This window comes from Talpa europaea (assembly GCF_964194135.1).
Source record: "Talpa europaea genome assembly, chromosome: X".
Lineage (NCBI taxonomy): Eukaryota > Metazoa > Chordata > Mammalia > Eulipotyphla > Talpidae > Talpa > Talpa europaea.
The window spans coordinates 40,824,347-40,851,793 of record NC_140081.1 but is presented as its reverse complement, the minus strand read 5'-3'; the positions used below and the strand labels follow the sequence as shown (position 1 = coordinate 40,851,793).

Below are 27,447 nucleotides of genomic sequence, written 5' to 3'. Positions count from 1 at the left end.
AAAACTGGGTTGCTACATGCAAAAGAATGAAGCTTGCTTGACCACTACCTCACACCATACACAAAAATCAACTCAAAATGGATTAAAGAACTAGACATAAGACCTGTCTTTTTTTTTTTTTTTTAAGGACATCAGTATTAGTCAGTTTAGGGCCCCACTGTGATCATCTCAATCTTACAGCTTCCTATGTCTTCTCCCAAATATAGTAACTTTTAAATTAGGGCTTGAATATATAAATTTGAGAGTGGCACATTCTTTTATACTGTCCTGATATCTTTGTTTTAACCCATATCAACATTAATGCCAATTACTAAGTCTCATCTAAACATCATCTAAATTAGGTTTAGGTGAGACTTGAGGTATGGTTCATTCAGAGGCAGAATTCCTTTCCAGCTGTGGTACCAGACAAGGTTTCTGCTTACTAGTTTTAGGACCGATATAAAAGATAGACATTTCCTTTTTAAAAGAGAGAAATAAAAAGGAAGATGACAGGTCTCAAACATGTGCAAAATCTAGCAAGGCAGAGCCTCCCATGGTGGCGCAGGTGGTTGAGCGCCACACTGTGAAGCTGTTCACAGCCTCTGCAGCACTGATTCAATCCCGGCTGGCTGGCGAGGGTCCCACATGGCTCAGCAGACCTCTCCTGACATGCCCGCTGCTCCCCTCAGCAGTGTATATTGTCAGTCTGCTGTTCTGCTCCCCCTGTGTCACTGGTGAATCCTCTAACCCTCCTGTGCATCTGGACTGTACCCCAGTTCTTGTGTAAAAATAAATAAATAAATCTTTAAAAAAATCTAGCAAGGAAAATTCCATTAGATATTTAAGGCTTGAGAATAAATTTTGTCTGGATTCTTTGGGCAGCATCATTCCCCATAACTCTTTGTGGCTGCCCCAGCTCTGTGGTTCTTTGCCTTTATTCCAAGGCACTCCCTAGGCACAGCCTGGCTCTCTAAAATCCAGGCGGGAACCCACCCTCTGAAACTGAAGAGGAAACAGCCTTGCCTCAAAGCTTGTTAGGTCTGGTTTATGGAGGATATGACAGCTCCGATGATCTCTGAATCATCTCAGGGTCATTGCCTTTACTTGGAATCCAAGTATTCAAAAAACTTCTCTTAATTTCATCCTCTTTCATGATCTGACACTGTCTGTATTTATATAATCCCATCTTTATCCCTGGCAGCTACTGAGATAATTTGCTAAAATTATGAGTAATCTACTTATGGAGTGATTTTCTAGTCATATCCTTGGTGTTCTGTCTAGAACATGCTTTGATATAGTTTACAATATGTGTAGAATGAGAATTTTCCAAACCCTCAAATTCAGGTTCCATTTTCCTTAATGATTTAATTTGATTTCTCTCTCACTTCTTGAAATTTCTATTAGTAGCAAGAGGTTAGGTCTTACCTTCAACACTTTGCCTCAGTATCTAATTTTATTACTCACAAATTCAAAACACAAATACAAAATTCAGCAAGAATTAACCTTCTCTTCATTTTTGAATAGCATGTTCTTGTTTTCTCTTGAGACCTCATCAGAAGTACCTTTAATGTTCATATTTATACGAACAGCCCCTTAACTGCAATGTAGGCTTTTTCTATCTTGTATCTCAAAACTCTTCTAGCCTCTACTTATTACCCAATTCCAAAGACATTTTCAGGTGTTAAAGTAGCACCCAAATACAAGTTACCTAAATCAGTATTAATCTGCTTGGTCTTCCAAAACAATATACCACAGACTCAATAGCTTAAATTTAACACACATTTATTTTTTTCACAGTTCTGCAGACTAGAAATCATGGTCAAAGTGCCAGCAAATTTGTTTTCTGATAGGCCCATCTTCCTAACTTGGGAGTTAGCTGCCTTCTAACTATGACCTCACATGAACTTTTCTCTGGATGCAGTGAGAGCAATTTCTGATGCTCTTTCCTTTAATAATGTCAGAAATGCACTTGGATTAGGGTACCAAATTTATGACGAATTTGGCCTTAATTACCCTTCTAAAAGCCCTCTTTCCAAATACATTCACACTGAGGGTCAGGTCTTCAACAGATGAATTTTGGAGGGATACATTTTAGTCCATGGCAAGCTCCCTTTCTCATAGATAGAATATATATAAATATGTATGTGTGTACATATGTATATGAGAGTTATAATACTTACAGTATAAGTTGCTATTAATATATTAGCATATTTAATAAGTGCTTATGAAACAAATACTTGAAATTAAAAGAATGGAAGAATGTATACTATGGAAATATAAATTAACAGAAATAGTTATATTAATATCAGATAAAGCACACTTCAGAGTTAGAAAAATACAAGCTATAGAAAGGTACATTGCATAATGACAGCAGTGTCATTTCACCAAGAAAACATAGTAATACTCAGTGGGTAAAGACCATAAAACAGAATTGAAAAATGTGAAGCAAAAGCTGATAGAACCAAAGGAGGAAATAAAGAAATCTACAATTATTTAACTAGGCTGAAATGAGCAAGGATATAATGTTCCACAACACTAGCAACAAGATCAAATAAAATTTATAGAATATTTCACCCAACAACAGTTGCTTTTAAAATGCCTATGGAAGAGGGAATCAGCAGCTAACTGGGGAGCACATATTGACCCATGTTGAATGCCTTCAACTCCTGACCTCCATGCATTCCCTCCCTTGCTCCAAGCTGTGAGTGAAGTCCAGAAGGCAGAGGACAGGCCTAGCAGCTGGAGAGGAGCAGCCACCAGCCTGGGAGTGCATGTTGGCCCACACATGGCTGTTGAAGGCCAGCAAACCCTGGCCTGAGTGTGAGTGAAGGCAGATGGAGGGCTCAGCATCTAAAGGTAAGCTGGGGAAGATACCAACAGCATACAGAGACACAGTAATATCCGAAGCTAGTGATCACCATCCCATCCAATACATCACAGTCCTTGTCCTTGTCAAGCCTGGTATGACTGTTGCAGACTAGGCCCGACCATTGGTCTCTGTTATCCCAGAAGGAGCACCCTGAAGAAATGCCCACCAACACCAGTGGCACAGTGAGCCAGCCCACAGAACAAATTTGATAGCAAACAACAGGTAGACGGAAAAATACAAATAGCCAAGAGAACACTACAGGGAAACAAAAGAAAAGAAAAAGAAACAAAAAGAAAATAGCCCCCAGAGGGGGCCTCCCTGGTGGCGCAAGGGGTTAAGCACAGCACTGTGAAGCTATCCTCAGTTTCTGCAGCATGAGTTTGATCCCTGGCAGGCCAGGGAGCGACCCACATGGTACAACAGACCTCTCCTGACTCACCCGCTGTTCCCCTCAGCAGTGTACTTCAGTCAGTCTGCCTGTTCTGCTCCCCAATCTGTATCTGGTGAATCCTCTCACCCCCTGCATCTCTGGCCTCTACCCCAGTTCTTGTATGTATAAATAAATGAATCTTAAAAAAAGGAAAAAGAAAATAAGCCTCTAGAACTCAACATCAACATGCAAGAATTTCTCTGCCTGACAGAGATTTCAGAATCGCCATTAAAAAAAAAAAAAAAGAAAAAAGGAAAAGAATTATGTGAGAAATATAATCAATAAACTCAAGAAGGAAAATTAATTTTTAAAGAAGGAATTAAAGAAAGCGAAGGAAGTTAAAAGATTTATGGAGGAGCCAAAGAATTCATGGAAAAGCATGGAAAGCAGAGTTGATGAAATGGAAGAACGAATAAGTACTCTCAAAAATAGAGATACAAAAATAACAAAAAATGAAAGAAAAGAGACAAGGGAAAAAGAAGGAAGGAACACTCTGGGAAATAACAGACACCATGAGGAAAGGAAATATCAGAGTCATAGTTAACCAAAAGTTGAAGAGAGAGACAAGGGATCAGAGAACTATGAAAATAAACATATAGGAAGCTAGAAGAAAGCTAAAATACCACAACGAAAGGAGAACTACAGCAAGACACATAATAGTGAAGCTTCCAAAAGTCCAAGACAAAGAAAAATAATGAAGCTGATGGGAGGGGTGGGGGGAAGAAACAGTTAACTTATAAAGGAAAACCAATTAGGCTGACATCAGACTTATCTGAAGAAATACTATGGGCATGAAGAGAGTGGAGTGCCATATCCAACAAACTCCAAGACATAAAATGTCAGCCAAGGATACTATACCCTGCAAAACTCTCCTTCCTCTATGAGGGAAGAAAAAAAGGAACTTCTCAGAAAAACAACCTTTAGAAATTCATTACCACTAAACCCCCACTCCAAAAAATATTACAATAAGCCCTAAAGCCAAAACAAACAGAGAAATTAATATGAAGAACAAAATAAGGTAAGGAATATAACCACAAAAAGACAAACAAAATGGTAAGTATAGACTCCAATTTATCAATATCCCTAAATGTAAAAGGAGTGAATTCATCAATAAAAAGACATTTAAAAGTCTACTAAGTTTTCAGGTGGAGGCTAATAGAAGTTGTATTCCAGCAAACTGAGTCTGCTGCCTTACTTTCTTTAAGAAACCATCAACTGTACCACACATTTCAGATATGTGCTACGCAAAATCCTCTCCAAACACCTGTAATGATTGCCTTTGTTCTGAGAGCAGTAACCCAAGATGGTCCCAGAAGAAAAGCTACAAGTCTTACTATCCTCAGCAATTTGACCTGGGATTAAGATGCAGAGCATTTGTACCATTTATCTTCTTTTTTTCTTTGTTATTATTACCAGAATATTTCCAATTTTGTATATTTTTCAATACCCAATTGTTTATCTCTTTGATTTCTCTATTGTTTTTATATGTTTAATTTCCTTGTGTCATGATTTTTCCTGTATTATATCTTGTTTCCTTTACACTTCTGTTTTTTCTCCTTTTTGTATATTTTCTGAAGTGTGAGCTTAGATTATCACTTAGGGCATTTCTTTTGTTGTATGCATTTGATACTATAATTTTTGCAGTCACCACTGATTATGGTGCCTCTCACAAATTTTGATGTTGAATTTTCATTTCACTCAGTTATGTGTCAAAGGAGCAAAGAATATGCACTGGAGCACGCAAAACCTCTTTAGTAAGTGGCATTAGGAAAACTGGATTGCAAACTGCAAAATAAATGAAACTAGGTCATCTGTCTTGTGGTGGCAGGATGAAAATGGATTAATCAGAGTCCATGTCCAGATGTCCAGAACAATGAGAAGCCTGGAGGGACTACAACAAGATAGTGCAGCCCAGCTCGAAGGGAAGTGACATTTTTATTTAGAATCAGACAGAAAGTTAAAAAAAAAAAAAAAGAGAAGCAAGCAAGCAGGCAAACAAGGAATGCAAACAAGGAATGCGTAACCAGCTGACACCAGCCAAGGTTGAGAAATAAGGAGAAAGTCAAGGAAAGTCTCAGTGTTGATGCTACTCTAGCCATAACACTTATTGCTGTTTCTGGACATGTTGTTTTCAGCATGTATAGACCCTCACACTAGGACTTTTGCCCTGAGAGGTTCCCTATCATAAACTTTCCCTGTTTCTGCACATGCTGTTTTCAGCATTTATAGGTCCTCATAGCAGAAATTTTGTCCTTAGTGGTTCCTTACCAACTTTCCCTATTTCTGCACACTGAGAGGCACAGAATAGTCAAAGCAACAAATAATCAAGACAAAGACACAGAATAGTTGAGGACACATAATAATACAAACACCCACAGTCATCACCTTAAACCATTCACAAAAATCAACTCAAAATGGAAAAAGAAAAGAACAGAAACCTAAAAATATATAGAATAAAACAGGGACAACAATGAATAAACTTCAGAAATATCTTTGAAGATTCATTCCCAAAAAGCAAGAAAAATGAGAAAGAATATGAACAACTGGGACTTCATCAAATTGAAAAGATTCTGTATAGTGAAAATGATGGTAACCAAAGCATTGTGACACACCACTGAATGGTTCACAGAGCATGTATTTGAAAAGGCACTGATATCACAGATCTAGAAAGAGTTCATAAAATTCAACAACAACAACAACAAAAACAAACACAAAATGAGTAGTGAGCTAAATCAACAGTTCTCTAAAGAAGACATACAGATGGCCAACAGGCACATGAAAAAATGTTCATCATCATTTATCATCAGAGAAATGCTAATCAAAACTACACTCAGATAGCCCTCACACCTGTGAGAATGGTCCATATAAAAAATAAAAACAGAAACAACAAATTTTAGACAGGGTGTGGAGAAAAAAGAACATCCCTACACTGTTTTGAGGGATGTAGATTGGCTTAGCCCCTATGAAAAGCAATGTAATGATTACTCAAAAAACTAAAAATAGATCTGCCATATGATCAGTAATTTCATTCTTAGATATATACCCAAAGAACAGAAAAAACATTTATTCACATGAAAACCTGCATTCCTATATTTATTTGAATAGTTTTTACAATAGCCAAGATATGGAAACAAATGAATTAACCAAAAATAGATGAGTGGTTCAAGATATGTCATATATACAGTATAGGATGCTATTCAGTGATCAAAATAGATAGATGTCATTTGTGGCAACATGGATGGAAAGGATCATATTACATGAAATAATTCAGAAAGATAAAGATAAATACCACATGGTGTCATTTGATGTGGTATAGAGAGAAACCAAACAGTACGTCAAATAGATAAATTTTAACTGCAACCACTGAAAACTGACCATAGATCTGAGGCAACTAAGAGGGGAGGAAAGACGGAAGGATGAGGATGGGGATGGGGAAGGGGAGTACAACAGACTGTGGTGGAAGACTAAAGGTATTTTGGTGTTGGGAAAGCTATTGTGGTCAGATCTCAGGGGAGAAATCCTTCATTGTCAAAATAACAAATATGTAAAACAATGGTATTTCAACAATAAAAAAAAATTGTGTGAAATTGGGCAAATTAAAGAAAAAGGTGGCATTTATATTTACCAAGTAGCATTACCTTTCTCTGAAAATTAATATAAAATTTCTTCTACATTAATAAAGGCACTCCATAGTTTTAAAGATAGATAAATAAATAAATAAATATAAATTAAAATAATGGAATTGCAGAATGTAAAAAGTTTGGTAGAGGACATGAAAAATTCAAAATAAGCAATAAAATTAGAATGGGCTAAATGGAAGATCAAAACGGTGAATTCAAAGATGCAAATAAAGAATGAACACAGAGAGAGATGAAGTAAAAAATTGAAGAATCACTTTGAGAACTATCTGACTCCATGAGGAAAAGAAATGTAAAAATCATAGGTCCCAAAAGAGGAAGAGGGAGAAAAGGGAACTGAAAAAAAATATTTGTAGATATAATGGAAGAGGACCTCCCTGGTGGTGCAGGGGGTTAAGATGCAACCTATGAAGCTATCCACAGCCACTGCAACACATGTTCGATCCCCGGCCAGGGAGGTGCCCACATGGTACAGCAGACCTCTCCTGACTCACCCACTGCTCCCCTCAGCAGTGTATTTCAATTGATCTGCCTGTTCTGTTCCCCACTCTGTCTCTGGTGAATCCTCTCACCCCCACACAACTCTGGCCTGTACCCCAGTTATTGTATGTATAAATAAATAATATTTTTTTAAAAAAGAGTGGAAGAAAACTTCCCAAAGTTGAGAAAAGAGCTAAACATACAAATATAGGAAGATAAGAACACCAAAATAGTTAAATAAAATGAGACCTACAGCAAGATATATAGTAGTGAAACTTCCAAGTGTCCAAGTGAAGAAAGACTATTAAAACTGATGAGAGTGAAGAAACTAACTTATAAAGGAAACCCAGTTAGGTTAAAATCAGATTTATCAGAAGAACAGGATGGGCAAGAAGAGAAATCATTGATATTAAAAAATTCTATAATGGGGCCTCCCTGGTGGCACAAGGGGTTAAGACACAGCACTATGAAGCTATCCACAGCCACTGTAGCACGAGTTCAATCCCCGGCCAGGGAGGTGACCCATATGGTGCAGCAGACCTCTCCTACCTCACCTGCTGCTCCCCTCCCCTTAGCAGTGTACTTCAGTCAGTCTGCCTGTTCTGCTACCTACTCTGTCTCTGGTGAATCCTCTCAACCCCACACTCTAGCCTGCACCCCAGGTCTTGTATGCATAAATAAATAAATAAATAAATAAATAAAAATTACTACAATGTAAAAATTGCCAAACTGCAAAGTTCTTCATATTTGAGGGAGAAATAAAGGCCTTCTCACACAAACAGAATTGTAAGGAACTTACAACCAATACAGTCCCCTTTGCAGAAATATTAAAAATAGATTTAATGTCGAAACCAAAGCAAGGAGTAAACACAAAGAATTTAACAGGGAGATAAATAGAAATGTACCAGTGTGTCCCACCTGATGACTATCAACTCTGCAAACAAACATTAAAGAAAATACATATGTGTTTGAATACTTTTGTACCCAACTCTCACCAATGGAGCAACTATACAGAAAATAAACAGGGACACAATTGCCTTAAGCAAAGAATTAGAGCATGTGTCATTCTCCCATTCAGAACAAGCAATGAAAGTAGAATAGGCCAAATAGAAGATCAAAATAGTGAACTCAAGACTGCATACTAGGACACGATACAAATATTAAAAAATTCATGAAGACTGAAATACCAAGTATCTTCTCCGACCACAATGTTATTTAAGTAGAAATAAAATTCTACAAAAAGAAAGCAGGAATTCTGAAAGTACATGAGAAACTGAACAACTAAAGAACTCAACACTAAAGAAAGCTGCTGGATCAATGAGGAAATCTAAGAAAAATCAATAAATACCTCTAGACAGATGATAATGAACACACAATTTCCCAGAAGGTATGAGAAACAGCAAAAGAAGTAGGCCTCCCAGGTTGTGCAGTGGGTTGAGTGCCCCACTGTGAAGCTGTCCGCAGCCTCTGCAGTGTGGGTTCAATTCCCGTCCAGCTAGGGAGAAACCCACATGGCATGGCAGACCTCTCCTGCCTTGCCTGCTGCTCCCCTCAGCAGTGTCTTTGGTCCATCTGCCTGTTCTGCTGCCCACTCTGTCTCTGGTGAATTCTCTCACCTTACCACACCTCTGACTCTACCCCAGTTCTTATGTAAATAAATAAATCTTTAAAAAAAAAAGTACTATGGACACAGTGTATAGCAATAATCTAGTCTCTTATCTCAAGGAATTAAAAAATGAAGATCTAAAACCCAAAAGCCAGTAAGAGGAAGTAAATAATAAAAGTTACAACACAAATAAATGAAGTACAAATAAAAAAAAGACAGTTAAAAAGATCAATGAAACCATGAGCTAGTTCTTTGAAAAAAATAACAAAATAGACAAACCACTAGATATGCTGACCAAGAAAAAAAAATGAGAAAACTTAAAAAAATATCAAAAATGAAAGAAAAGAAATGACAACACACTGCGGAAATCCAGAGTATAATGAGATTACTATGAACATTTATATGCAAACGAGTTTAACAACCTAGATGATATGGATAAATTCTTAGAAATGAGAGAAAATATTTGGACAGCATACATCTGACAAGGAACTGATATCAAAGATTTAAAAAGAGCTCATACAATTCAACAAAAAGAAAACAAACCAATCAAAAATGGGTAAGGCCTACCTGGTGTCACAGGGGTTAAAGTCTCAGTGCTTTAAGCTGTCACCTGCCACTGCAGCACAAATTTGTTCCCCACTCTGTCTCTGGTGAATCCTCTCACCCCGCATACCTCTGGCCTTTACCTCAGTTCTCGCATGCATAAATAAATAAATCTTAAAAAAAAAAACAAAAAAAAACCCATTACCTATGGATCTGTCATTCAACACAGTAACTCCATTTCTATGTATCTAACCCAAAAATTCAAAAACACCAATTCAAAATAAAACTTGCACTCCCACATTTATCACATTGATATTTATAATACACAAATTATGGAAACAAATTAAATACCCCAAATCAGATGAGTGGACCAAAAAGATGGAGTGTATATACACAATGGAATATTATTCAGTGATAAAAATAAAAAAAAAAAACTTATGCCACTTGAGGCAACATGGATGAAGTTTGTAGGATTATTGCTAAGTTGAAATAAGAATGGTGTCAGTTATATATGAAATACAAACTAAAGGTCACATGACTATAAGCTTAAAAATTAACCTTTGAAAGCTGACTATAAAAACAAAGCATCAGGTCAGGGAGTAGTGTGTGGGAGTGGAAAGTACAAAGAGAGAAGAAAGCACACTGGATTGTGGTGGTGTACTATGGGAGTAGAGAAAGAATTTGACAAGATTCAACATTCAGTTATGATAAAACTCTCCCCAAAATAGGAATTTAAAGAACATACCTCAACATACTAAAAGGTATATGTGACAAATTGCAGTTTATATTCTACTTAATGGGGAAAAATGGAAAGGTTTTCCTCTAATATCAGAGATAAGACAAATATGTCCACTTTCCCCACAACTACTTGACATAGTATTGGAAGTCCTAGTTAGAACAATTAGGCAAGAGTAAGCTATTAAATGAATCCAAAGTGGTTAAGAAATAAATTAATCACTATTTGCAGATGAAATAATATAAGAACCCCAAATATTCCACTAAAAAACTATTAGATACAATAAGTCAGCACAGTGATGTTGTAGGGTACCAAATCAATATTACACAAAACTGTTTCATTCTTATATGAACAACAAACTAGGAGGAACAAAAAAATCAAGAAAACAATCTCATATCCTATTGCATAAAATACAATGAAAAACCTATGAATAAACTTAACAAAGTTGATGAAATACCTGCCCAATGACACTAAAAGACATTGTTCAAAAAACAGAAGACATAAAGAATGGAAAGATACTCCCTGCTAATGAATTAGAAGAATTAACATTGTTAAAATGGCCCTCTTTAAAGTAATGTACAAATTCAGTGTAATCTCTATCAAAGTTTCAATGACATTTTTCAGTGAAATAGGACATTACCAAAATTTATATGGAACCACAGAAGACCCTATATAGCAAAGCAATCCTGACAAAAAATAATGGAGTTATCACACTCACATACTTTAAATTTTATTGCAATGCTATTTAATCAAAACATTATCATATTGGAATAAAATAGACACATAGTCCAATGGAATAGGACTATGTCCATACACTAATATGGACAGTTAATCTATGACAGAAGAGTCAAGAGTATACAATTGAGAACGGAAAGTAACTTCAAATGGTATTGGTAAAACTGGATAGCCATATGCAAAGAATGAAATTAGACCACTGTCTTACACCATATACAAAAATTAACTCAAAATGGAGTAGACTTGGATTTAAGATCTGAAACCATAAAATAAATGGAATAAAACAAGCAGTTCACTTCATGAAACTGGCTTCAGGGATGACTTTGAGTACTCAATTTCACAGCAAGGGAAACTTAAAAATAATCAAATGAAGCTACATAAAATTTAAAAAGCTCTGCACAGCAAAATAAACAATCATTAAAATGAAAACAAACCTTACTGAATGGGAGAAAATATTGCATCTTATAGACACCCCAACTCCCTCCCCCCAACACGCACACACAGATTGACTCACATGGCCTCCATCTACTCAAAAGATATGAGATGTCTGAAATAGCCCGACTTTGGGAGCTGCCTTTAGTAGTATCAAACTTTGGATCACATAAAGGATGAAATAAGGCTCATGTCTGCGTGAAAAAGAAAGTGGGGGCCTGCTCTGGTGGTGCAGCAGTTGAGCTCTGGGCTGCGAGGCTGCCCGCAGCCTCTGCAACACCGGTTCATTCCCTGGCCGCCGGCGAGGGTCCCACAAAAAAAAAAAAAAAGAAAGAAAGAAAGTGGGAGGGTATTGGGTTCAGGTTTTCACACCAGACTGAGAGGTCAGGGACAGGCCTGAGGGAAGATGAGGGAGGGACAGGTGCACAGGTTGATGAGGGGGTTGACTGAATGGCTACTACCGCATAGTTTTGGGAAAGTTCAAAAAGCCTGCTCTGTTAGATTAGGAGCTGCAGGCTTCTGATAAAGGAAGGGGTACCATTCTAGAAGGGAACTATGTAGCCTAGGTGGTGGTGGGATGTGTCATTTCGAGGAGTCATCTTTCCTGGAAGTGTCTTCCCATCTTCAGAATCTAAATTCTAATATTCTCACTGACACTCTGTGTTTCCCCAGCAGAATCTCAAGATTCCTCCAGAAACCTTGAAAATACCAACCACCCTGGGCTAATGTCCAAATCTGCAAAGACTCAACACCAAAAGGAGAAAATATATAATCCAATCAAAAATGGGCAAAAGACCTAAATAGACACTTCTTCAAAGAAGACATAAAGATGACCATGAGTACATTTAAGTAATGCTCATCATCACTTACCAGCAGGGAAATGCAAACCAAATCAAAATCACAATGAGATACCACCTCACACAGTTGAGAATGGCCTCATCAAAAAGACCAAGAATAGTATGTGTTGGAGACTGTGTAGAGAGAAAGGAACTCTCTTGCACTATTGGTGGAGATGTAGACGGGTCCAGCACCCATGAAAAATGAAAATTTCTCAAAACACCCAAAATTGAAATAAATTAAAAAGAACTCATTAATAAAAAACAATCTAGGGCCTCCCCTGGTGGCTCAGCAGTTGAGCACTGGGCTGCGAGGCTGCCCGCAGCCTCTGCAGCACCGGTTCATTCCACGGCCACTGGCAAGTGTCCCACAAAAACAAAACAAAACAAAAATAAAAAAATAAAATAAAAACAATCTAAATGTATATCAGCAGAAATAATGAATAAATCGTGGTACACATATAATTAGCCAATTATTATTTTGTATATCTGAGATTAATGTTTTATCAATTTTCTTCAATTAAAATGTTTTAAATGAAAAAGATTAAATCCACCATATCAGCAATCCCATGAAGAATACAGAAATACTAATTTGAAGGGATATATGTTCTTTGTTCACTGCAGCACTGTATACAATAGCCAAGGTATGGAAACAATCTAAATGACCAAAGACACAGGACTAGATCAAGATGTGGAATATATACAATGTAGAATAATTCTTAGTTATAGCAAAGGATGAAATGTTAACATTTGTGAGAATATATGTGGAACTGGATATTATGCTAAGTGAAATAAAATAGGAGAAAGACAAACACTGAATAATTTTACTCTTGTGGAATATAGACAAGACAAAGGAATTGACCAAAAGGAAGCCAAAAGGAAGTCTGGAAATATGACTGTAGAATTAAGGATACCAAAGGTGGAGGAAGGGATTGAGAGCAATATATGTGTGGGGGCACAGTGGAGTATGGTGGAGGATTATGGGTGTTTTGGTGGTGTGGTAACATGCCTAAGAGGTGAACCTGTACCTCTGAATGATACACAGTGTTGTAAATCAATGTTACCTCAATAAACAAATGATACAATAGAAAAAAGAATATAAAAATATTTATAATCACTCAAAAACATAAAATACCTACCTATAACAAAGATGTATCCAAACATGCACAGCATTTTATGCTGATAACTACACAATTATAATAAATCAAATATCTAAATAGGTTGACTTGCTATATTACTGGTTTGGAAGACTCAATATAGCAATGCTGTTAATCCTCTAAAATGGCATACAAATTTAATTAAATATCCAAGGATAATTTTCATAGATATTGACAAGTTTATACAAAATTTATATGTAAGGCAAAAGAATTACAATAGCTAAAATAATTTTGAACGATAAAAAAGTGTCAAGAATCACTCTTCTGTTTTTAAAGCTTATTAAATGGCTACCATAATCAAGACTATGTGATGTTGCAAAAGTACAGACATAGGTCAGTGAAATAAAACTGAGAACCCAAACATTGACCCACATGTTTGGCCAAATTTTTTTTGACACAGGTACAAATACAAATCATTGAAGGGAGGATAGTCTGTATAACAAATGGTGCCTAAGCAAGTGGATATAGATACATAAAAATAGTAAAATGAATCTCATCCTAAACTTTATGTAAAAATTAACTTAGAGTGTGATTGTAGATGTAAATTTTGCAATAAAACTTAAAGAATATAGCACGCAAGATCTGCAAAACCTATAGCTTGGTGAAGAGAATATGATGTAACACCAAAACATCCATAAAATAAAAAAAAATGATAAATTGGACTTGATAAAAAATAATTTTTATATTCTAAATACCTGGTTAAGAGAATGATAAAACAATCCACTGACTAGAAGAAAATATTTTCAAACCACCTATCTGACCAAGCTACTCATATCCTAGAAAAATAGACAACTCTCAAATGTCAGCTGAGAAAAAGCAAGCAATCCAATTGGAAGTTATATCAATGTCCTGCACAGATTTTTCATGGAAAATGAAACATAGATGGCAAATAAGTATATGAAAAGATGTTCAACATCACTTGCCATTAGGAAAATTCAAATTAATATCATTTTGAAGTATTACCACAAACGTTTTAAAATAATTGAAGTAAAATAGGGCCTCCCCTGGTGGCGCAGCAGTTGAGTGCTGGGCTGCAAAGCTGCCCACAGCCTCTGCAGCTCCGGTTTGATCCCCGGCCGCCAGCGAGGGTCCCACATGGTGCACAGACCTCTCCTGCTGCGCCCGCTGATCCCCTCAGCAGTGTGTTTCCTCAGTCTGCCTGTTCTGTTCCCCTCTCTGGCTCTGGTGAATTCTCTCACCCTCCTGTGCTTCTGACTGTACCCAGTGCTTGCATAAATAAATAAATTAATAAATAAATCTTTAATAAAAAATAATTGAAGTAAAATAGCTGGCCGGGGGAAGAAGTAGATCACTTATCCATTGTTGGTGGATATGTGAAATGCCATAGTGACTCTGGTAAACTTTGTAAGTTTCATGAAAAACTACAAACACAATTATCATACAACCCATCAAATTGAAGTCTTAGTCATTTGTACTAAAGAAGTGATTATAGGGCCTCCCCGATGGCGCAGTGGTTGAGCGCTGGGTTGCTAAGCTGTCCGCAGCCTCTGCAGCGCCGGTACGATCCCCAGCTGCTCCCTGGCCTCGGAGGAGGGTCCCACATGGCACACAGACCTCTCCTGCCGCCCGCTGCTCCCCTCAGCGGTGTGCTTCAGTCCTTCTGCCTGCTCTGCTCCCCGCTCTGGCTCTGGTGAATTCTCTCGCCCTCCCGCACTTCTGACTGTACCCAATGCTTGTATAAATAAATAAAAATAAATCTTTTTTTTAAAAAAAGAAGTGATGATTATAGTCACATAAATGCTTGTAAATGGATATTCATAGCAACTTTATTCATAATTGCTAAAAACTGGCATCAGCCCTTCAGTGGACATTGTTTAGAATTGTAAGTATATGGTAATAATAAAGAGCAACAACTTTGGTTGTTTCTATTATTATTTTAAAATTCTATACACAATGTACCTCTTTATTGTCTGCACTCACGGTGGATTGTTCATACTATCCTGCCCTTGGTACACCACCGTTGAGAGGTAATTGTAGTAACATCAAAGACTGCAGTGACTCTACTGTCACTCTAAGGGCTACCAGAGTCCAGGCTCCCCCTCCCCATAGCTAAACTGACCGGAAAAGGCGATGGTGGCCACAAGGAATTAGAATCGGATAAAGGTATTGAAACTATACAGCAGATGCTAATTTGAAATGATATCTTAGGGATAAAGGAGTAGGTGGAAAGAAACAGAAAATTCTTATACTGACAAGTGTGGTGGTGTGGAAGGAAAACTGACGTTGATGGCAGGAACCATGTTCACAGTTATTATCTTAAAAAAAAAGAAATAGAAAATAGAGGCTATTTCTGAAATCTGTCTTCATTACCTTTCCCTCCCCTAAACAGCAGCCTTGGCCCTTCTGCCCCTTAGTGAGTATCTAGTCCTTGCTATTTCCTGCCACAGCAGGCAATGGAAAAAGGCTTCACATCTTTGATAGAGGCAGATATTGTGGCTACCCTAGTCTCATACATAAAGGATAAAGCTGCCATTTTGCTGATGACAGTCCCTTCTTCCCAGGAAGAAGAAATACCACTGGCACTTTGAGAAAGATTTTATGCCTTTGATTTCCATATCCAGGCAACACTTGACTGTGACCCTAACATGTGAAAAGCCTTTGGTTAATTTTAATTTAATCTCTGATTGCAGTATCTCTTGCCCAACAACATGGAATTCTGTAATCAGAATTAAGCAGAGGTATGAGCAAGGTTTACTCATCTGAGCAGGGAAAGATTGACTATACTGATTTCTGTGAAGTGTCCATGGGAAAGACCACTTATCCCTAATTTCATTTAGTAGTATCTGCTGACATCTTAAATGAATTTGTGACAAATATGAAAAGGTTGGTCCAACCCTGTAAAATACTCTTAGTTGTGTTGAAATTATGAAGTGACTTATGCTAATTGTTATTATCTTAAATTTAGTAAACAGTAATATATCTTGCCACTCATGCTAGCACATGGATACACATATTCTCACAGAGACACATCTTACTCCTTGTAAGTTCCTTATTAACAAAGTTCAAATCACTGTGGCAAAGGATATAACTATAGCAGAAGATTTGGACATAGTAGGGGGGTGGTGCTATGTTTGGGAAGAATTACATATCTTAGTCATTTAATCATCACTACATAATTTGTAAAATAGGTGCTATTATAATTCCCCATTACTAAAGCAGAGGCTGATTCTGAGAGAAGAAAATTGAGATAATCAGATTATATCACTCTTGTTAAAATTCTATGGTTTCCCCTTTTCCTGAGAATAAAAGTACTAAATCCTCATCCCATTCTCCAGGCTGTCAGTCAACCTCCCTAGTTTTGTCTCAGGTCCCCTTCCTCTAGAGGCTCCAGTCACAATGACCTTTGTTTAGTTCCTCATACTCTTTTCTCCTCTAGGTCTCATGTTAGTCTGTGTACCTGGACTGGCCTCCTCTGTGTTTACCTATTCATTTTCCAGGTCTTTTTTTTTTTTTAATTTACTTATTTATTTATACAAGTACTGGGTACAGTTAGAAGCACAGGAGGGTGAGAGAATTCACCAGAGCCAGAGCAGGAAGCAGAACAGGCAGACTGACAAAGTACACTGCTGAGGGGAGCAGCGGGCGGCAGGAGAGGTCTGCGCGCCATGTGGGACCCTCACCCAGCGGCCGGGGATCGAACTGGCTCTGCAGAGGCTGCGGGCAGCTTCGCAGCCCAGTGCTCAACCGCTGCGCCACCGGGGAGGCCCTCATTTTCCAGGTCTTAATTTAGATGTCAAATCCTCAGGAATCATCCTTTACTTCCCCCTTGACTCTCCAGTGTCCCTTGGACTATGTTAAATCCCTTTGTTATGTCTTTCCATTGAACTCTACATCTCATACTACTATTTATCACATGGTTTTACATATAATAGTGTGTTTAGGGTCTATTTTCCTCATTAGATGAAGTTTCCTGTCCAAATATTGTCCTATACTCTGTTCTATCCTTAGCACCTACTACAGTGCCTGTCATATGACAATAGTTCCATAGATTTTATTTTTTTTATTTTTTTAGGATGTTAGGATATTTATTAATGTTCTGGTATTTAGACCATGGGAGCTAGAAGAACAGACATTGTGAGACTAACTCCAAAGAATACATCTAAAAATAAGTCATACAAACACTAGAATCATCCCTTCTCCCACCATAACATTTCATAATCTCTTTTGATTTCATTAATCTCCCCATGACAACCTCTTGGAAATGGGAGGGCTGGGTCTGTCCTTGTGTTTACTTTCACTCTTAATACGAATCTGCATCCTCTGGGAGTCTTCCCCTTTCTCTTGGCTTCATTCCTAGCCTATTGGACCATTAACCTGCCTATTCCAGTGCTGGTGCATCTTTTACATATTGTACCAACAAGTTAAACAGATACCCAGAATGAGAAAAACCCTATGTATCAAGTAGGCTGTGGTACTTAATCTTTCTTGCTGTGTATATACTATTCTCAAAACATATTTTCACATGCCACATTAAAAGCTATAGTTTTAAAACACAGGATTCAGTATACCATAAATAGAAAAGGAAAGAGTGATAGCTTAGTTTTACAATGGGATTAGGCATATATTAAACATTATACATTAAGAAAGCCTATCAGCTCACAGTGACTTCTGCTGTAGCTGTGACTTTTGTTCAATGATGTCTGAAAAACGAGGAACTTTTTTTGAAATAACCACACGAATGTCATCGCTCATATTAAAGCTGCTTCTAGATTTTGTTTTAAAATGTAAAAGGGATGAAAATCCCAACTCACAAAGGGTAAGTGGTTGCAAATGGCATAAGGATTTCCAGAGCTGTCTTTGCCAGGCTTGGAAACACTGTGAACTGAGCACACCAGAAATCCTCCAGCTTCATCGTCTCAAATTCTATTAGGATTTGGCCGCTAGCTCGCAATTCAACAATATCATTTTTCATTAAATAACCATCATCAACAAAATCCAGATTAAACACGAATGGGTCCAAAATCCATTTATTTGCCTCATCAAGATCTCCCATGGAAAAATACCTGTGGAAGAAGCTGCTCAACCGTTGCAGATGCAGGGTTATTTCCGTTGCCACGCAGACTGCCTCATGATCTGAAACAATGATTTCTTCAAGAAAAGGAAAGTTGGTAATTTTTTTTTCTCAATTCGTTTTAGCCAGAATGGAAACTTCCTGACAAAAGCAGACAGCTTCTCTCTGGCTGATACTGTGTTCATGCCAGTCCTTTGCATAGATGCACTGAGTTCATTGAGGTGTTTGAACAAATCTGCAAGATATGCTAGATGAAGTTTAAACTCTATTTTCAAAGCTATCAACTAAATTACTGCTTTGGTGGTGAAGAAACTGATTTATTTCTTCATACATTTCAAAAATATGAGTCAGTATTTGGCCCCGGGAAAGCCACCTCCTCTCAGTGTGGAAAAGGAGAACACTATACTCGATTCCAATTTCTTCAAAAAAGGCCTGAAACAGGCGATTGTTGGGTTCCCGCCCTTTGATGAAATTGACCACCCTAACCACAGTAAACAGGGCTTCCCTCAGGTTCACAGGCAACGTCTTTGTGACCAGTTCATGGGGGTTCAATAAACAATGTTTGATCACGACGTGTTGAACCTCTTTCTTCACGTAAGCAACAAACTCTGAATTTTCTCCTAGCATAGAGGAGGCCCCATCCGTGCACACAGAGCCACATACATCAAGAGCTATCTTATGTTTCACAAAGAAATCTCTGAAGAGGTGGAACACATCTACTCCTTTCACTGTTAACTGCAAGGGTTCGCAGAATAGGAATTCTTCTATGATCTCTCTTTTATGAATTGCACAAATGCTATTAGCTGGCTGCAGTCGTCCATGTTTGTGGTCTCAGCAAGCTGAATACCCACTTTAAGAGGACTGGCTTTGATATCTTCTAGAACTTGCTGTAAGATGTCCTGGCTCATTTCATCAATTCTGGAGTGGATCACATCATCTGATAAGGGCACCTGCTGAAGCTTCTTTTGTGCATCTGGTCCCAAAACTATTTGTGCTATTTCCAACGCACAAGGTTTCACTAATTTTTCAGCTATTGTGTGAGTATTCTTCTCTTTGGCACATAAATACGCAAACTGATATGATGCCTGCAATAAGGCATCCTCATGAGATGCAACTCCAAATGCTTTCAAGGTTTCACTCTGGTCAGAGAGGACTGGCACGTGCTTCAGGCTGTTGAGGTCATGTCCACTCATGCCACCATGCTGTCTGTTAAAATGGTCTGACAGTTTTGATGGTCTGAGATCAGCATTTGAAAATACGGAGTTACACAACACACACTGCAGACGCTGAGTTCCATTGACTTCCGTCGTACAGGTGAACCAGTAACGTACATAGTCATCATCCCATTTACGTTTCTTCGACATGGCACACAAAAACGCTCAGGCAGTATTCCAATGATGCTGCGGAATTGTGCTGCTATATGAGCCCATTTAAGACAGAAGAGTCATGATGACCTTAAGTTCAAAGAGTTGAGCTTCAGCCTTTTGTCAAGTGAGGTGATTATAGTGTCAACGGTGTTTGGAACCTCTACTATCGCCTAAGAGGCTTTCTTGTGTTGAGAAACTCACAGGTTTCACTTGCTCCTTCGTGGTACTTAGCAATCACAATATCCTGCGGTGGCGGCGCGGGGCACAAACGCAGCTCGGCCCTGGGGGCCGTGTATTGCGGGCCGCGCGTGACGGGGCGTGGGCAACGGGGCTCTGCTCGACCCTGGGCAGAGCAGGTCACGGCAAGGCTTCAGTTCTGCACTCCGCTCAGCCTGCTGCCCAGTTTGGGGCGTCGGAACCTCGGGTCGGAACCCTGAGCAGAACCCGCGTAGAGCGGAGAGACACGCTCGCCCGCCGCACCCTCTGCCCCGACCGCGCCAGGTTTCCATCTGGGTCTCCGGGCGGCCTCCCACCCCTCTGCCCTGGCTGCCCCGGGCTTCCATCCGGGTCCTTCCTCCATACATTTTTTTTTTTTTTAAGATTTATTTATTTTTTATACAAGCACCGGGTACAGTCAGAAGTGCAGAGGGTGAGAGAATTCACCAGAGCCAGAGCGGGGAATAGAACAGGCAGACTGACGAAATACACTGCTGAGGGGAGCAGCGGGGCTCGGCAGGAGAGGTCTGTGCACCATGTGGGAGCCTCGCCTGCGGCCAGGATAGACCAGTGCTGCAGAGGCTGCAGCCAGCTTCCCAGCCCAGCGCTCAACCATTGCACCACCAGAGGAGGCCCTCCATAGATTTTGAGTGAATGCATATGTATATCCTCGATAGTTGGTTCATTAATAGTTGCTCAATATATATAGTTTATATATAGTTAATATTATTGTTCCAGGGCAAATAAAACACCAGGGACAGAGCCAAGATTTACACCCAGATCTGAATCTAAATCCCATGTTCCTTTCACAATATGGCTTTGCCTACCAAAATGCCTTCTAGGCCCAGAAGTGCCACAATTTGGTTCTGTGACTTAAGGTGAGACATATAGATAATGATACAAATATATAAACTGGATAGATGATGAAACAAAAAAAGGAAGGGGGGAAGTAAGGAAGGAAATTATCACTCTGAATCTCAGTTTTTCATTCTGCAAACTAAGGTAGGGATCTGTGAAGTTCAAATTGCTCTGCATGTAACCTAGAAGAGAAGAAACATGTAAGATAAGAGGAACTCTAAATAGTTACTTATTACAAATCAGTGCCATCTCTCTACAAGACAATTACACAGGTATACCAAGAAACCTTGATATTTTTATGTCTCTCAGGGGCTACTGGGTTGTTTCCAAGTCTTACCTATTATAAACAGCGCTGCAATAAACATAGGGGTGCATGTATCCTTTTGAATTAATGTGTTTGTGTCCTTTGGGTAGATCCCCAGGAGTGGAATTGCTGGGTCATATGGTAGCTCCATTTTTAGTAAACTTCCACACAGCTTTCCATAGTGGTTGGATTCGTTTGCACTCCCACCAGCAGTGTAGGAGAGTTCCTTTTTCACCACATCCTGGCCAACATTTGTTGTTGCTAGTTCATTTTATATGTGCCATTCTTACTGATGTAAGGTATTCTCTCATTGTGGTTTTGAGTTGCATTCCTCTGATTATGGGGGATGTTGAACATTTTTTCATGTGATTGTTGGCCATTTGCATTTCATCTTTGCAGAAGTGTCGTTTAAGTTCTTCTGCCCGTTTTTTGGCTGTTTACTTTGTTTTTCTTGAGTCATGTGAGTTCTTTGTATATCTTTGTAATCAATACCTTATCAGTTGCGTGGAGTGTGAAAACTTTCTCTCAATCAGTGGGATGTCTCTTTGTTTTGGTTAATGTACTTTTGCTGTACAGAAGCTTTTTTAATTTGATGTAATCCCAGCTGTTTATCTTTTCCTTCATTTTTTTTTTGTTATGGGGGATGGGTCTTTAAAGATGTTGTTTATATGTATGTCTTGTAATGTTTTACCTATCTTTTCTTCTATGTATTTTATGGTTTCAGGTCTTATGTTCAGTTCTTTTATCCATTTGAGTTGATTCTTGTGCATGGTGTGAGGTAGTGGTCTAGTTTCATTCTGTTGCATGTGGTGGCCTAGTTTTCCCAGCATAAGGTGGGAGTATTTTGTTGTGAAGACTTTGAGAGGCTATTTAGCATCTTTGACCCATGTACAGTAAATATCAGTAGTATTCTTGAATCAACCTGACAGCTAAAACACCCCACATCTGCAAATGCTCTATAAGGAAAAAAAAATTATCCACATTTGAAACCCACTGAACTTTTATCTCAGAAGGATCTCTTAATTGTATTGTAATGACTCCAGGTTGCCTCTCTCAAGAGTGGGGAGCTTAGAAAGATGGAGTAGGAAGGTAGCCTTGATTCAGGACCTAACTGTACTCCATTCCCATTTTCCTCCCTCTCTTGCTGGTCTGTTCCCTGTTTTGGGGGCATTTCAGGAATAAGACCCTACAGATGGAGAAGATCAAGGCCCGTTTGAAGGCTGAGTTTGAGGCTCTTGAGTCAGAGGAGAGGCACCTGAAGGAATACAAGCAGGAAATGGATCTCCTACTACAGGAAAAGATGGCCCATGTGGAGGAACTCCGATTAATCCATGCTGACATCAATGTGGTATGTGACTGGCTATCTAAAGCCTATCTCCGGCCCTTTGTGGAATAGGTAGTAATGAGTATTTTGGCTTCTCCTTGAGATGTGACTGTGACCAACTTGGGGGAGTAGGCATCAAGTGCGGTGCAGTGGAAGAATCCAGGAGTTCCAAGAACTAGCCCTGCCTCTGTCACTGTCTGTTGTATCATTGGAGAAGTCCTTTCTCTCTGGGCCTCTTTCTCTCTTTATAGTATATGAGAGGGAATCAATCACCTCTAAGGTCTCTTTTAACTCCGATATGTTCTCATTCTTGGAGTCTGGGAATTAAGAATTAGCCTTTGGGAAAAGTAGAATAGGCAGCCACCTCTAAGGTCTAGCTTCCAATGAGGCCAAACAATTTCTTCCTACCTGCCAAAGCTGGGTTCCCTCAGTAGAATCTCTCCTTTGGAGACTCTTGGAATATGAGGAATGAACTGTTTGCTAATGTGGTAACTTCCTCACCCTTTGGAGTTATTCAAGTAGAGTATAAGTTGCAATAACTGTCTCAATTGCAATAACTGATGATTCTTATGATTTGTTCACTAAGAGGGAGGTAAGAGGTGCTGACATGTAAGGTCATTAGGACCTATGACAATGAGAAGTACTTTTTTAAGAATTGCATTGAAAAAAGTAAGTGTCTTTTTTGGGGAAAATTTATTTCCCTGGTAATATTTATTGACATTGTCATGTCTAGGATCTTAAAAGAAATATGAATGAGATTTGGACAGTAAGTACATGGGATTTTCTGTATTATAGACCACAGCATTCCTGGGTTTCAGGGGGAGTTGTCAGTTTTTCTGCCTGTTAACCAAGGATAAAAAGCCAATGAAATGTACAAGACATTAGCTATAGAAGGCCTGAGATTCTAGTCCAGTATTTCTGAAGCTTGAACATGCATCAGAATTACCTGGGGAGCCTGTTAAAATACAGATTGTTGGATTCCATCCCAGAGTTTCTTTTCTTTTTTCTTTAAGGAATTTTTTTAAAAGATTTATTTATATTTTTATACAAGAGCTGGGGTACAGGCCAGAGATGCGGGAGGGTGAAGAGGATTCACCAGAGGCAGAGCAGGGAGCAGAACAGGCAGACAACAGAAATATACTGCTGAGGGAAGCAGCAGGCGAGACAGGAGAGGTCTGCCGCACCATTTGGGATTCTCGCTGGCCAGGATCGAACCTGCACTGCAGAAGCTGCAGACTGCTTCAGAGCATGGCGCTCAACTCACTGTGCCACTGGGGAGTCCCCATCCCAGTTGCTGATTCTATATACCTGGGGGGAGGGAGCCTGAGAATTTGCTTTCCAGGAGAAAGGCCACAGGCATAGGAGGCAGAAACCCTGAGTCTTTATCTAGGATTTGTGTTTAAGATATATTTTTCTGAGAAAGTTTCTTTTCTCTGTCAATTCTCTGACTTGTAAAAGGGTGGTGGGGTGGACTAAATGAGCTCTAAGAGCCAGCCATTCCAGCACTAAAATTCTATATTTGAGCAATAAATTACCATTTATTGATTCTTTACTCTGTTGTAGTTCCTGTAATGAAAGTTTAATATAAATTTATCATTAAATCTTCACGAAGATTATATGAAGTCAGCATTATTATTATCATCACCATTTTACAGATGAAGAAACTGAGACGTGACAAGAGTCACATAGAATACATGGTGGAAGGACTTGATCATCGAATAGTCTGGCTCTGGAACCTGTGTTCCAGACTCAGCTGTACCATTTCACTGAGTATCTTGAGGTATGTGCCTACATCACTCTGTGTTCCAGATGGAAAACACCATCAAACAGTCAGAGAATGACCTGAACAAGCTGTTAGAGTCTACCCGTCGGCTACATGATGAGTATAAGCCATTGAAGGAACATGTGGATGCCCTGCGCATGACTTTGGGCCTGCAGAGGCTCCCTGATCTTTGTGAAGAGGAGGAGAAACTCTCCTTGGAGTAAGCTGCCTGCCCCCTGCCCCTGCCACCCCCCACACACACACTCACACACATGCGTGCATGTGCACACACACACACATAGATGTATGTATATGCATAAAGCCTGGACTGAAAGTCAGGATGCCCAGTCCTAGCCCTGACCTGGCAATGACTAACTCATTGCATGACCTTATGCAAGTCTCTGTGCTGGGCTGTTACATCAAAAGGATGATTAGACTAGAATTATTGATGGCTTTTAAAAATCTTTGTGTGATTTTGACAGTACAAGACTACATATGTGACATTTAAGAGCTCACTTCCCAAGTCAGGTTTTTGAAAGAGTGTCTAGAAACCTTTAAAAGCACGTAAGACTGAGCTTGGAATTTCACCTTAGAATCTGGTGTTAAAAACTGGGCTTACCTTACAGAGAGGTTCAACTCAATAGAATGAAACATACTTTCTTAAGGCAGAGCAGGCTGCCTGTGGAAGAGGTGAGCCTCAGCAGAGACCTGAGGACACTTAACAGGAAGACTGCTGGGACAGAGGGTAGGTGAATGCCCTTTAAGGACTTTACTACCCTTGGGATATCCTGATCTTCTGGATCTGTCAGATTCAAGGAGCAGGAAGATCATTCTTCCCAGCAAACAATATGCCTGATACCCAGGAAGAAGAACCTTATACTGGTGAGGGTGCAGAAGCTTTCCATAGTGAGCCATAGCCCAATACCCTTGGTTTCATGACATGGAGTCCTTAAAAGGGGCACAGTTCTTGTTTTCAACATAATATAGCTAATGTCTCTCATCTCCAAAGTTACTTTGAAAAGCAGAAAGCAGAGTGGCAGACGGAACCTCAAGAGCCCCCCATCCCTGAGTCCCTGGCCGCTGCTGCCGCTGCCGCCCAACAACTCCAAGTGGCTAGGAAGCAGGACACTCGGCAAACAGCAACCTTCAGGCAGCAGCCCCCACCTATGAAGGTGAGTGAGTTGTATAAGGATTTTGGAGGAAGCAAGGTATCCGTAAGAAGCCCCACCGAAGGTTGGGTCTTGGTCTCTGGCCTTATTAATATAGGGCTTTTCAAAATAGCCTTTGTGTGGGACACAGAAGTAAGAGATGGTATGTATGCGCTATATGGACCCACTGGTTTTGTTGTTTCACATTCCAGAGAGGTTAGAATGCACAGATATTAGAAGGCTCTGCTAAAGTATACTTTTCAAAAAGTTAGAAATGATTCATATAGAATATCCTCTGGCCTACACCCCAGTTCTTGTGTGCATAAATAAATCTTAAACAAAGAGAAATGATTCATATAGATATATAGTGAGCATAATTCATTAATATTCATTAATGAAGGATTACAAAACTGATTCCAAGAGCATTTGAGGAATAGGTAATTATATAGTCAGAAAAGGAAAGGAATGCAGAAATAAGTCTGCAGAGTAAAGTATAGAACAGTTTAATGTCCTACAGTGCAATAAAACTGTAACCTTTGTGGTTGTATTCTTTTTTTTTTTTTTTGAATAGAAGTCTGCTTCTACTGGGTGAAAAGTCAGAGTCTGGGCCCTGATCCATAGTGAATAATCAAACAAATGGACATTCTCCTAGAGGAGGGGTAACCAAATTAGAGCCTATAGGCCAAGTCTGACCTACTTCCTGTTTTTGCGAATAAAGTTTTATTGGCCTACATGCATGCCTCTTTGATGATATAATGTCTGCAGCTTCTTTCATGTAAGACAGTTATTGTTGAGTAGTTGCAACTAAAAACATGACCTGAGGGCCTCCCCTGGTGGCTTAGTTGTTGAGCGCTGGGCTGTGAAGCTGCCAGCAGCCTCTGCAGCACCGGTGAGATCCTGGGCCACAGGTGAGGGTCCCACATAGTGCACAGACCTCTCCTGCCGTGCCCGCTGCTCCCCTCAGCAGTGTATTTCATCAGTCTGCCTGTTCTGTTCCCTGCTCTGGCTCTGGTGAATTCTCTCACCCTCCCTCGCTTCTGACTGTACCCAGTGCTTGTATAAATAAAATAAATAAATCTTTAAAAAAAAAATGACCTGAAAAATCTGAAATATTTACTATTTTGGTCTCTATGGAAAAAATGTATTGATACCTGTCCTAGATTATTAAATAATCCTTGAGTGGGCCTGTTAGACTATGTTTCAGTATAATGCTGAAAGGGTATATGGTTTTCATTTTGCTTTTCTCCAAGCTTTGGATATTTACCCTCTTTGACCCTCACTGCCATATATCCTTTACATCCCTTATATCAAGCACTGATTTCTACTCAGATCTCACTGACAACTGCTCCTTCCTGCTGAGAAATCGTAATTACTTTCTGGATCCCTGGAGACTACAAGGCTGAATCATGGCCTAGAAGAATCTGACCACTAACTTTATTTGTCTTGTGTCCCCAACTAGGCCTGTTTGTCATGTCATCAACAAATTCACCGGAACGCACCTATATGCCCTCTGTGCAAAGCTAAGAGTCGGTCCCGGAACCCTAAAAAGCCAAAACGGAAGCAGGATGAATGAAGAAAAGGAGAACATAGAGCTCCACTGCTCATAACCCCTCCCTTTGCCAGAGTGGTTGATGTCCTGATGTTAAACAACACTTCCCCACCTCTACCAAGTCTCCTCTATAATGTGATGGAAGCACAACGCCATTCACACTTAGTTCTTATTTCTTTTTGCTCTTGGGGTTTTTGGTTTAGGAAGAGATATAGTTCAGGTGCTAACATCAATGTGTTTGATTACTTTCTCTCCCGTCTACATTTCCATGTCTGCCCTTGTTTGGAGCTGAAAGAAGGGCAGAAGGCCCAGATATGATTCTTTGTCTCTTGTGAATAAGACCTGGGGCCTAAGGTCTGAGGGCTCAGGGCCATCCATAATTTGTTTCATGTGAAGGCTTGAGTTTCCTCCTCCCTGTATTTTTGCCTTAGATTCAGAAGGGACAA

General features: G+C 39.3%; 1 protein-coding gene across 2 annotated transcripts in view; it reads left to right on the top strand.

The window, feature by feature from the left end:
• Positions 1–27,025, top strand: part of ZC4H2 (zinc finger C4H2-type containing) — a gene marked incomplete at both ends in the record, with an annotated part of 64,528 nt that extends 37,503 nt beyond the window's left edge. The window contains 4 exons of one of the 2 annotated variants that reach the window (XM_084258109.1): positions 22,395–22,566; positions 24,352–24,524; positions 25,314–25,476; positions 26,912–27,025. In XM_084258109.1, the coding sequence (XP_084114235.1) occupies positions 22,395–22,566; positions 24,352–24,524; positions 25,314–25,476; positions 26,912–27,025 (622 nt within the window). The remainder of the gene's footprint in view (positions 1–22,394; positions 22,567–24,351; positions 24,525–25,313; positions 25,477–26,911) is intronic. The other variant, XM_084258108.1, reaches the window with a different exon arrangement.
• Positions 27,026–27,447: the final 422 nt, after the last annotated feature.